We start from the raw sequence: 11,861 nt of genomic DNA on the forward strand, positions 1-11,861 counted from the left end.
AGCAACGAAGGCCCAACGCAGCCAAAATATAAATAAATAAATAAATAAATATTTAAAAATTTTTTTACTGTATGTGGATTTTAAATATTAATTTAGAAAACAGAAATAGAGAGGGAGAGAGAGAAGACCCCTGCTTCCTAAGGCCTCAGAGCTCTCTGGATGAGAGATAATTTATTCAATAAATGTGTAAGACACCATAAAAATGCACAACAGTATACAACAGTGTATCAAATAGATATCCCTGCCCTTGAGTAGTTTAGTCTACTTGGGAAGACAGCATCTGATAAGTAGGAAAACAGGGACCAAGATGGTTTGACCAGGATGGCTGCCATCTTTAAATACAACAAAACCCCCTCCCTCAACCGTTCTGCGCCCTGTACCTGCAGCCTCATCTGTATTCAACCCTCCACAGCCAAACGTCCTGAAGGAGTCGTCCACCCCCACCATCTCCATATCCTCCTGTCCCACTCCCTCCTCCCACCTCCACAGCCTAGACTCTACTCCCTCACTCCATGGAACTGTCCTCACCTCTGCCGAAGTCGACTGGTTACTTTTTAGTCCTCATCTTGACTTCTCAACAGCTTTTGGTTCTGTCGATCACTCATCCTTTCAGAGATATTCTGTGCCATTGACTTTCATAGTTTTCCTCGTATCTGTCTGACTGTTCCTTCTCCACCAGTGTTAGCGTTCTACACCACTCGGTCCTACCTTGGGGCTTCTACTCTTACTCTAAGCCCTCTCCCTTGGAAATGTCACCCATTTCCCATTTCAGCTGACACCTAGTTATGGCTCAGACCCAAAGGTGTAAGTTCTACTCAGAGCTCTTCTCAAAGCTGCAAAGTTATAGATGCAACCACCTCGTCAAGATCTCACATGGACGGCTCAAGGGCACCTCAACTCAAGATGTCCAACACTGGGCTCATGAATCTCCTACCAAACCTGTCCTACTCCCATTTATCAGTGTTGGTCCTGGCATGCCGTCAGCCAGGAACACAGGACTTATCTTTGACCCTCCCACCTCCTTTACCACCCATATTCAACCTGTCATTAACATCTACTGATTTAATTTCCTAAATATCTCTCAAATTTGCTTACATCGCTCCATGCTCCCTGCCTCCATCCTAGACCAGCATCTATCTGGTAGCTTTCTAACCACCACTACTTATTACTATATCACCCGGATCCCCTCCAATCCAGTTCTCCACTCTTGTCACTTTGTCTTTCTATAAATGTGAATTTGGTCCCATCAACCTCTGCTTTCCAAACATCAAAGGTTTCCCATTACCGTTAGAACAAAGCCCAGATCCTCACCAGGATCTATCAATCCCTGCATGGTCTGGCCCCACCTTGTGCTCTGGCCTCATCCTTCTCACTCACTCCCTTTCCTCCAGCTACAGAGGCTTTCTTTGGTTCCCTCAAAGGTACCATGGACCCTGCTACCACAGGGCCTTTGCACAGATTCTTCTTCTCTGGATTGCTCTCATGACCCCATTACCCCAAAATTAACTAGGATACCTCTCTTCCATCAGATTTTAGCCCCAGAATCAATTCAGCAGAAAACGTTTTCTTTACCCTGAAGTTTACACCAGACTTCCTGATTTCCTTTCTTTTCCTAGGAGTATTTATTTCCACTTAAAATTATACTATTAAGGACCTACTGTACAGCACAGAGAACTCTACTCAATACTCTGTAATGACCTATATGGGAAAAGAATCTAAAAAAGAGTGGATATATGTACATGTATAATTGATTCACTTTGCTGCACAGCAGAAACCTTGTAAATCAACTATATTCCAATAAAAATTAATTAAAAAATAAAATTATGAAGTCATTAATGTGGTCTTTTGATCATGTCAACCACCAACACTAGGGCTATAAACTCCATGATCAGGGACTTTGTATTTTGCCCAACGCTGAAACTCTAGTATCTAACACAGTAGCTGCCTCAAGGTAGGCACTCAATAAACATTTGCTAAAGATTGGAATCAACAATCCCACAAAATGAGGTATGTATAATGTCATACACGTCTGCTCTCTTTAATAATAGCAATGGATTGGAAACAACGTAACGACCCATCAACAGGGGACTTGATTAAATATACTGTGAGACATTCATACAGTGGAATACTATCTAGAGCAATTTACATGCACTGATATGGAAAGATCTTCAAGCTCTACTTGTGAATAAAGCAGGGCATAGCAAAGCGCATGTGCATAGTGAAGTACCGCTGGTGTCAGAGACAACAGCAAATCACATTTGAATTACTTATTGGGTGAAAATACTCATGGAATGTTTGAGAAACTTAACAGTGGCTACTTGTTTAGAGGGTAGGTGTACCTAACTGGGTAGACGGGTGTCAGAGGTGGGGGGAAAAAACTCTACTATCATTTTATACTTAGATTTGGGAACCCACCTGAATGTGTTATATGTTTATAACTGAAGAGATGAATTTTTAAAGACGTGCTCCCTGGCCAGAACCCAATGAACCGTTGAATGAATTACAGCTCACAGGACAGCTTCGCCATCACCGTTCCCGTCTCTAACACACATCCCCCCTCAGCACTGCCGCCACCACTCTGCCACCGCCCTGGGAAGAAGTAAGCAGCTTTTCAAAAGCTACGTATTCTTTAACCTTTAAAGCCATGCTCTCTACTCATCAATTTAGTCGTAAACCCTTGCATCACTTTTTATAAAGCCATACTCTCTATCAATTTAGTCGTAAACCCTTGCATCACTTTGTATAGTTTACTAAGTGCTTTCAAACATGTTCTCTAATTAGGTCCTTACAACAACCTGAGACAGTTTACATGGTTTTAGCCCCATTTTATGGATGAGAAAACTGAAGTTGTGAGAAATAAAGGGTCCTTCCCAAGGTCACGCCTCTGGAAATGTCAGAGTCAATTTCGATCTTCTGATGAAAAGTCGACATTCCTTCCCATGCAGTTCGGAGGATGACAACTTCCCCACCACCCTTCCAGATTCCAAAAAAGGAAAAGAAAAATGGCAGCAGGTCTTTCACAGATTTTGTTTCAACCCCATGACATTCTAGGACAGACTGATGTAAGTGTGGGTGAGTCTGGGTTTTGGTCCTAGGGGACAGGACTTGCAGAGAGGGGAGAACAGCCAACTTCTGTTTTGTGTTACACTCACCCAGCAGAGAAGAGAAGAGGAAGGAAAACGTTCTTGGCTGGGGTGGAGAGAACGCTGCCAGTAAAGGGGATGGATGCTCTGACCTGCCACAGACGTCCCCTGAGGTCCCATTAACACCGTGATACTGCACCAGAGACGCTGAATACTTAGTAACGATGATGCTGACTTCCCGGCAACTTTTGAAAGCAAGAATGTGTTTCCACTGACTGAGGCGTGGGTGGGATGTTTGAGGATGGAACTAGAGAATGGGAGGATTTATTTGCCTGCTGAGGACGGAGCTGCATGTCACCCTGGGTATGCATCACAAAAAGCTTCCCTACATAAGATCGTCCTCTGCTTCCATTTCTTAACCTCTGGATTGATACTGCAGTCCCAGATTCACGTGATGCTCTGAGAGAGTGAGACCTCTGAGGGAAAGGAATGAAATGCGCTCTTGACAACCAAGGCCCAGATCCACCGATCAGGCTGACTGGGGGACTAGAGAGCAGCAGCAGGGAAAAGGACAAGAGCTCGGCAGTGTTCCTCTAGGATTTATCATCCTCTAAGATACAGCATGGAATACAGGGAAGCCGTGTAACATGCAACGTCCAGGGCCACTCATAAAGGCCTCAGAGCATGCGGAAGGTTCACGTGCTCTGATTAGCAAACGTCTAGCTGAAACAAAAAGCTGACCTGCAGAATGGCCATCATTAAGTCTACAAATAACAAACGCTGGAGAGGGTGTGGAGAAAAGGGAACCCTCCTACCCTCCCTCCTGTTGGTGGGAATGTAAACTGGAAAACAGTATGGAGGTTCCTCAAAAAACTAAAAATAGAGTTGCCATACGATCCAGCAATCCCACTCCTGGGCATATATCCAGACAAAACCATAATTCGAAAAGATACATACGCTCCTAGGATTTCCCTGGCGGTCCAGTGGTTAAGACTCCATGCTTCCACTGCAGGGGGCAGGGGTTTGACCCCTGGTCGGGGAACTGAGATCCCACAGGCTGCACGGTGCAGCCACAAACAACAGCGGCAAAAACAAAAAAGATATACACGCCCCTACGTTCACAGCAGCGCTCTTCACCATAGGCAAGACACGGAAACAACCTAAATGTCCATCGACAGATGAACGGATAAAGAAGATGTGGTACATATATACAATGGAACACTACTCAGCCCTAAAAAAGAATGAAATAACGCTGCCTGCAGCAACACAGATGGACCTAGAGATTATCACACTAAGTGAAGCAAGTCAGAAAGAGACAAATACCGTATCACTTATATGTGGAATCTAAAATATGACGCAAATGAACTTATCTACTAAACAGACTCACAGACATAGAGAACAGACTTGTGGTTGTCAAGGGGGGAGGGGTGGGTTGGGAGGCTGGGGTCAGCAGAGGCAAACTATTATCTATAGGATGGATAAACAACAAGGTCCAACTGTATAGCACAGGGAACTATATTCAGTATCCTGTGATAAACCATAATGGAAAAGAATATGAAAAAGAATGTATATATATGTATAATGAAATCACTCTACTATGCAGAAAATAGCACAATATTGTAAATCAACTATACTTCAATAAAATAAATTTTTAAACAAAAGGTGACCTGAACAGCTCCTCTGATTCCTCCTAAGACTGAGGACACACCACCATAGGAAAAACAGACTGCTTCTGATGTAGCGTGATGTATTTTTTCTGGGTAGGAGAGAAAATAAGACGTTCACCTTCAAAAGGAAAAGGCAGAGAAGTTTTAGTGGGTTTTTTGGGAAGAAAAGAGCAAGTAATTGTCAATTCTTCATCTAACTCTGAGATCTTCAATTTACAACTACTTTACTCGCTGCAGAGGAAGTAAAAATTTCTCGAGTATCATAAAATGTAAATGCTAAAATTTACCAAAAAGCCAATTTATTTTTAGTTTAAATTTAAATTCTGAAACTAACAAGCTAACTGAGGTCTGATGTGGTACCTTTCAAAGAGGACAAGGGATAAAAATGGAAGGAGCTAAGGTGTTGAAACGTGCAAGGTCCATTGGTTCCAACGCGTAAATTCAGCTACACAGCAGCTCAGCAATCTGGAAGAATTAATTTTCTTCCCCCAAAGCTTTTGACTCTCAGGGCAATGCACACACCCACCCCCTTGTTATCTAAGAGACCAGGGCGATGAAAGGGAAAAGAGATTCTCCCCAAAATCAACATCTGACCACCCGAAATAGAACTGCCTTCACCTTGAAACAATTCTCCATGGTCCTGTTGTTCTATTTTTTTCTAATGATGGAATATCTAATTCCAGGGAAATATTAATAGCTTCATTATGTGACCATAGGGCTAATTAGTGATGCACCTGAAGAGTCTGGGGGCTAAGCTATAAGGTGTTTTTGGAACAACATCTGATCTTTTGATACAAATCTACTGTTACCAAAGATTTAGTAAAATAAGCAAACTCCCATAAAAATGGAGAAGCAAAGGACGGAGACCAAAAAGATTTCATTTGGAACATGCTAAGGTCTGACTCAAGCCAGGGATACTCAGGCTGACACCTGGTAGGTCCAGCTCAATGTGGAGTGGGTACCAGTACAGATTAAGAGCAGAAAAACAAACAGGTGCTTGGAACCATGCTGGGAGTAGAGTTCAGAAAATTCTGGCAAACCATGGAGGAGGGGTCAGAGGAGTCTAGATCTGTCAGTAGGGTAGGCCTGAGGAAGGGACCCTTGATAATGTCTAGGAAGCAAGAATCAACATTTTTCCTTAGCTGGACACCCCTGCCCATCGTGAGAACAGGTTCTGTGCAAAGAACATGCAGAAGGCCTCCAGGTGCCAGGGAGCCAGGGAAGAAGATAAGGAGGTTTGGAAGAACAAGGCCGTCCCCTAGGCCAACCCACCAGACGAGAGAAAGACACTCTTCGCAAGGCCAGCACAGACGGGTGGAAAGAAGGAAGCCACCCAACATGTTCAGATTGGTTCCTTGACCCACAAAAAAGTCCTTGTCCTGGGGGACACCCACATCAGAACTCTCTCCAGTAGTCTGTCATGTGGTCCTAAAAACATCTCAGATGGGAGACTGCGAGCCATGGGCCACCACCTCTCCTGACCTGGTCCCACAATCGTCCCACCTCAACTGTGTCAATGCCACTGCTTTGGCAAAGTGACAGTCCTCAGAATGTCCCCACAACTCTGGCTAATGCCTCAGATTGGAATACCCCTTTTATATGTTCATGCCCCAAATCATCCTGACCCTTACGGTCCACGACTACCTTGGTCACCCTGTACCTCTACGTCTTAATAGCTATAGATAAGAATCATAGAAGTGTTCGCTACTATAATTCTCTCATTTCATTTTCTTGAGGACTTTTCTTTCCTCTTAGAAAATTCCTCAGAGCCCTATGCTATCAATCAGAGTAGGCTTATGCTATCAATTGTAATAATAATAATGGTAGTAGTCATAACAGCTCACATGTATTGAGCACTTTCTCTGTCAAGCGCTATGCTAAGGGCTTTACATATCTACATTTCCTACAGAGTTAAATCCTATGGTATCAGCCCTATAGCGTAGATGCTACTATTGTTTCCATTTGACAGAAGAGGCAATTGAGGCACAGCGTGCCAACCTTCATCCCACCTTGTTCCCTGACTGTGAGGAACTCCACGCCCAACAGTAAAGCCTCAGGAGTCGAAGGTTTATGAGCAGGGTTTGTTAACTGCTGGGAGTGGCGGTCGGGGGCACGGAGGAAAATACTCTTTGGTCTGAGCTTCTGGAAGAGCACTCTTGACTCTCTGCGTCAAAATGTAGCTATTCTATTATTTTGCTCTGGCACAGGGTACCAATTCTTACCAATTGTCTTCTTGGATCTCCCGGTCACTGGAAAAAGTCACCATTGCTGCCACTGGGAAAACATCCTTCTGTTCCCTTGAGTGTCTGGAAAGATGGCATGTTGGAAACTGACTCCATGAGGCAAGAGGTTATAATTTTCATCCATCCTAACAAGAAAGAGGAAGAAAGCAGAGCTGTAGATTGGACAGCCATGGGGTACGCCATCTTGAATCTTGAGTCAACAGAAGACTGTGACAGTCTCCGTCGGCTCTCATTATTTCTAATTGTTTCTCTGCCTCCTACTTCATGAGTCTATTCTTAAGCTTTTGAAAAAGGTGAGTTTGGGGGCAGAGGGAGTGTGTGCATGTGTCTGCGTTTGTCTATCTGTGTTATCTCCCAGGTGGCCTTCCTTCTCATAGACAGTGTGTTCCTTGTTTCCTGGTGAAAGGGAGGCCAGTTGCAATGACCCAGGTTCAAGTCCTACCACTACTACTTCTGTCTGATAGGAAACGAATTTCTTAAATTCTCTAAGCTTCAGTATTACAATCTATAAAAAGAGGATGACAAAAGCACCTTGCTTTTTGATGGTGATGTAAGGATTGCATTAAAAAAAAAAGTCTCTGGCTAGAGTAACTGCAGTATGAAAGTTAGTTAACATTTCTATGGAGCCTCGCAAAAAATGCCTGTTGTCAAGATGAAGAAGTAAACAAAAGGAAAAGGAGAGACACGAGTTACTCTCCAGCCCATGGGGGGCATGTGGGGCTCACCAGGGAGTCTCCAGCGCCACCCTCTCCTGTGACGCTGACCGGAATCTGTTCTCTTCTCAATGGGTCCCAGAATAACAGAGGAGGAATGCTTTGTATGCAGCTGTTAACACACATCAGGGCAACATAACTCTGTGAAATAGAAATCTATCAGACTACCATTTGACTCTGTAGTTCTGCCCTAACGTTTTATAAACATGTCAGAGAGAAGATGAAAGAGTTGGTTGACCACAGAACCAGTGGACAAAACAGTATTTCATTATACAATAGGAAAAGAAAATAACGTCTTCTCAAGTACTCTGGTTTTTTTCTTTGGAAAATGAAGTTTCATTGTTGAATAGTTTTGTAGCTGGGTCCCCAGTGTTTTCCTTAAATAAAGACATGAAAAGTCTAGTTTTTCTCTGTATCAAGAAGGTACTGTCTCACTCCTTGACGAGTTTATTTAGAAACTGTACTTGTTCAGCAATTAAAAACAAATTCAACTGAATCTAGCTAAGCCACCCAAGCCAACACAAAGCACGCCACATATTCTAATCTTAGATATTCTGGCTTCAGCATGGAAAATATGTTGCCATGAGCTTACGGACAGCCCTCTGCGGAACTCACTCTTGTTTCTCAGTGACATGAAATCTAAAGGGCTAAGAGTGAGTCTGCAGACCAAGGTCATGGTCATTCCAAATATCTTTAATCCTACTCCACAGACTGGGAAGACTGGATCTATCGCCCATCACAGCTGTAGATTCAATCGCTATCTCGATAGATGCATTCGATTCCATTCTGAGGTTCCTCTCAGTCTCCTCCTTCAACTGGAGACAACCAATGCATTTAGGGTTCCACCTGCAGTTTTTTTATTTTAAACTTCAGTCAAACCCATTGCCTAAATTCTTATCCACATGTGTTTCGTCTTGACCACAGCCCAACTTTCACGGAACTGCCCAAGATTCCAGGAGTCTCCAATCAGACAGGGCCTCCTGCCTAATTCACTTCTATATTCTTCAAAGCCCTGTGACCCCCGCAAGGCCCTGACCCCACCCAGCACCCCACCCCCCGCCCCTCCTCCATAAACCTGTTTGTTAGAGCCTGGCATTGAGATCTGCCGGCAGCCGATGGGAGATAACGCGGGTGAAACGGGAGGCCAGCTGGGCTGCATTCCACACCAGCGCCATCTTGGCATTTAAGCAGGTGTGCAGAATAATGACTAGTCCGCATCTAACCTGCACCAGGTGTTTTGTGTGAGTGACTGGCTTTTAGTCTCAAGCAACCTTGTTTCTCACATTATGAAGGTGAGGCTATTGAGATTCTGGACAAGGTCAGTAACTTGCTCAAACTCACAGGAAAAGAGGAGCCAGAATTCCAACAATTGATTTCAAAGGGATTCTGCTTTGGTGTGACCACCACCCATCCCAAACTACTCCCACCAAATCCAGTTTAAAACACAGAGTTCCAAGTATACTAGGATTCCACCTCAATTAGGGTTCCACCTGCTGTTATTTCAAACCTTAGTCAGACCTGTCACCTGAATTCTTACACACAAGCGTTTCATCTGGACCACAGACCAACTTGCATGAACTCAATCAGAGAGGGTCCTGCCTGATTTACCTTTATATTCCTCAAAGCACTGCGACCAGGGTCTCCCCGCGGAGCCCCGCGCATAAACCTTTGCTATCTGGAATGGGCTGGCTACTTGTTACTGGAAAGCACCTGGAGCTTTTGCCTGAAACACTCTTCTGTCCTTAAAGCACGGGAATCCTCCCTGTTTTTCCAACAGTCTTGGCCAGAGGTACCCAGGATGTTGTAGACACGACGGGAGGAACAGGAAAGAACGAAGAGCACGGGAAGGAGCCCAAGGCGTCATCTAACATCGCACGGACAGGACTCCCTGCGAGTTCCTGATCCGGCTCCGGACAAAGGCGACCTCAGTTGGTCACGCAAATGGGCCGAGGGGGTGGTATGGGCGGGAGGTGGCAGGCTCACCTGAGGAAGAAGGAACAGGCGTAATCCTAGACCACGGTGTGGGAGTGACAGGAGAAGTAGCCCAGGCCGCTGAGGTGGAGCCTGCAGCCCGCGGGCACCTCGAGCACGCTGCCCCACGCCTGGTCCACAGCAGCTTGACCTCGGCCCGGTAGAGGCGCCCCCCCTTGCTGGCCTCGTACTGCCGGGGCAGGAGCTGTATAGGCCGTGCACCTCCTGGTGCAGCGCCAGCACCTTGGCGTACGAGATGCTCTCGGTCAGCTGGGCGCCGCCGCCCTCGTTCAGGGGTCTCCACTCGAAGGCAGCTGGCAGCCGCAGGCGGCCCCGAGCCGCTCGGCCAGGCAGAGCGCGGCGAGCAGCCGCGAGGGCAGCGTGCCGGCTGCGACCGGCCAGGTGGGCGCTGCGCCCGGGGCGCACTACCAGGGCGCTGGGCGGGGAGGCCCGGGGCGGAGCTGGGCCGCCGGCGGCGTCGGGGAGCCCGGAGCGTCCGGCCCACGACGCCGCCCCGCCGGCCGGAGAAGCACAGCCCTGGGCGCCCAGCTCCACGCGCCGCTCTCTCCGCCGCCAGGCGCACTCGGCGCGTCCCAGCCAGTGACACCCCACAGCGGCGCGGCGATGACTGGCCGCCGCCTCCTCACGCCCCCCGGGGCAGGGGCGTGGGCCGCGGCGGGAGGGGCGGAGCCGGGACGCCGGCCGGGGGTGGGGGGCTCGCGATGCTCCGCAGACGCTCTGCGCTGGATGCGTCGCCCCGGGGCGGGCGCGGTATCTGGGGGCAGCGCGCGAGAAAGGCAGTGCTGGGAGCCGCGGCCCAGCCCTCTTCCTAAGCGCGGATGACTGAGTCAAAGCTTTCCAGGCGCAAAGCCTGTTGCACACCCGCGGCCTCTTTAAAACGAGCGCTGTCAATTGCCACGATTACTCTGTATATGTTTTTGCATTTTCTATGTAGTTCATTTAGAGTCAAATATATAGCAATCTGACTTTACCTTCGCAGAGGTTAACTAGGAAATTAAGTGTGATCTAATAAACTTTTCTGGACCTCCTCTCTCTCTCTGCTTATTTTTTAATGATGGTCTTTGGAAAGTCTTAATAAAAGATTTGAAAAGCCAAAGCCATAGTGCTCTGATTTTCCTGCAGCCACCTGACTTCATGATTTACATAATTACTGCTTTCGTATTCTGAACACCCTACACCTGAGAAATAAATTCAGAGGTAAATTGCAAACAGCTTTTCACAAGTCAGTGAGTGAACCTGAGACCCAAACTCACAGTTCTATATTTCTAAACTCAGAGGTTGCTTTTATCTCCAATTTTCTTTAATTGTTCCTAATGTAGTAAGAAGAAGAAAATAAAGGATATTACTTAGAAATATGTATCTTTTATATATTCAATATAGCACACATATACATAATATCATGCATATAATATACATACCATCGTACATATATCATACATGTTATATATAATATATATTTATAATAAGTGTAGAAGCAAAACTGCCTTAAAATGGCAGGCTCTTTGTTCTGCAAACATCTTATTAACCAGGGTGTCTGCAAGTTTAAGCCCTGGAACCCAGCTGAATTCTTCTCTGTACTGAAGGGAAAAGAGTTCTTAGGGAATTCTGGAAGGAAAGGTAAAGAGAAAAGAGGCTAGAGAAGCAGGAGAGAAAATTCCAAGGCTGGGCCTCACCTCGCATGACCCCCAAATCGGGAGGGCTTTGGGAATCCCAACAAGTGGAATGACCAGGACTCCAGCCAGCGCTGCCCAGCTCGGGAGGGAATGGAAGGCTACAGCCTGCATGAGGTCACACTAGTCCAGAATCTGATCAGCGACTTAGTGGACTCTGTGATGGGCCTGAAAGAAGAAAGAAATAAGAGTAACAGCTCTCGCAGTTAATAACTAACCCCTGTATAGCTAGTAGTCAGCCTGGGGCTTCAACAAATTTTGTAGGAAAAATAGCTATATTGAGGGAAGCAAGTGGGCAGTAGTCCCAATGGTATATGACTCTGCAGCACTCCCCCACCTCAACCATGGTAGATGCCAGACTTTCCCACAATGGGGAAATGGTACCCGAGGTTGGCATCAGACGTCGTATGTCAGGACTGCTTATTTGCCTCTCATGGAATATATGAGTTAAAACATTTCATAGTATCACTGTCTTAGTCTGCTCAGGCTGTCG

The 11,861-nt window shown here is 46.2% G+C and overlaps 1 protein-coding gene across 1 annotated transcript in view; it reads right to left on the reverse strand.

Moving 5' to 3' along the window:
• Nucleotides 1–11,378, reverse strand: part of LOC307182400 (uncharacterized protein) — a gene marked incomplete at its 5' end in the record, with an annotated part of 119,224 nt that extends 107,846 nt beyond the window's left edge. The window contains 3 exons of the mRNA XM_079913625.1: nt 6,973–7,118; nt 9,690–10,582; nt 11,372–11,378. Coding sequence (XP_079769751.1) covers nt 7,110–7,118; nt 9,690–10,582; nt 11,372–11,378 — 909 coding nt within the window. The 3' untranslated portion in view covers nt 6,973–7,109. The remainder of the gene's footprint in view (nt 1–6,972; nt 7,119–9,689; nt 10,583–11,371) is intronic.
• Nucleotides 11,379–11,861: the final 483 nt, after the last annotated feature.

This window comes from Stenella coeruleoalba (genome assembly GCF_951394435.1).
Source record: "Stenella coeruleoalba genome assembly, chromosome: 2".
Classification (NCBI taxonomy): domain Eukaryota; kingdom Metazoa; phylum Chordata; class Mammalia; order Artiodactyla; family Delphinidae; genus Stenella; species Stenella coeruleoalba.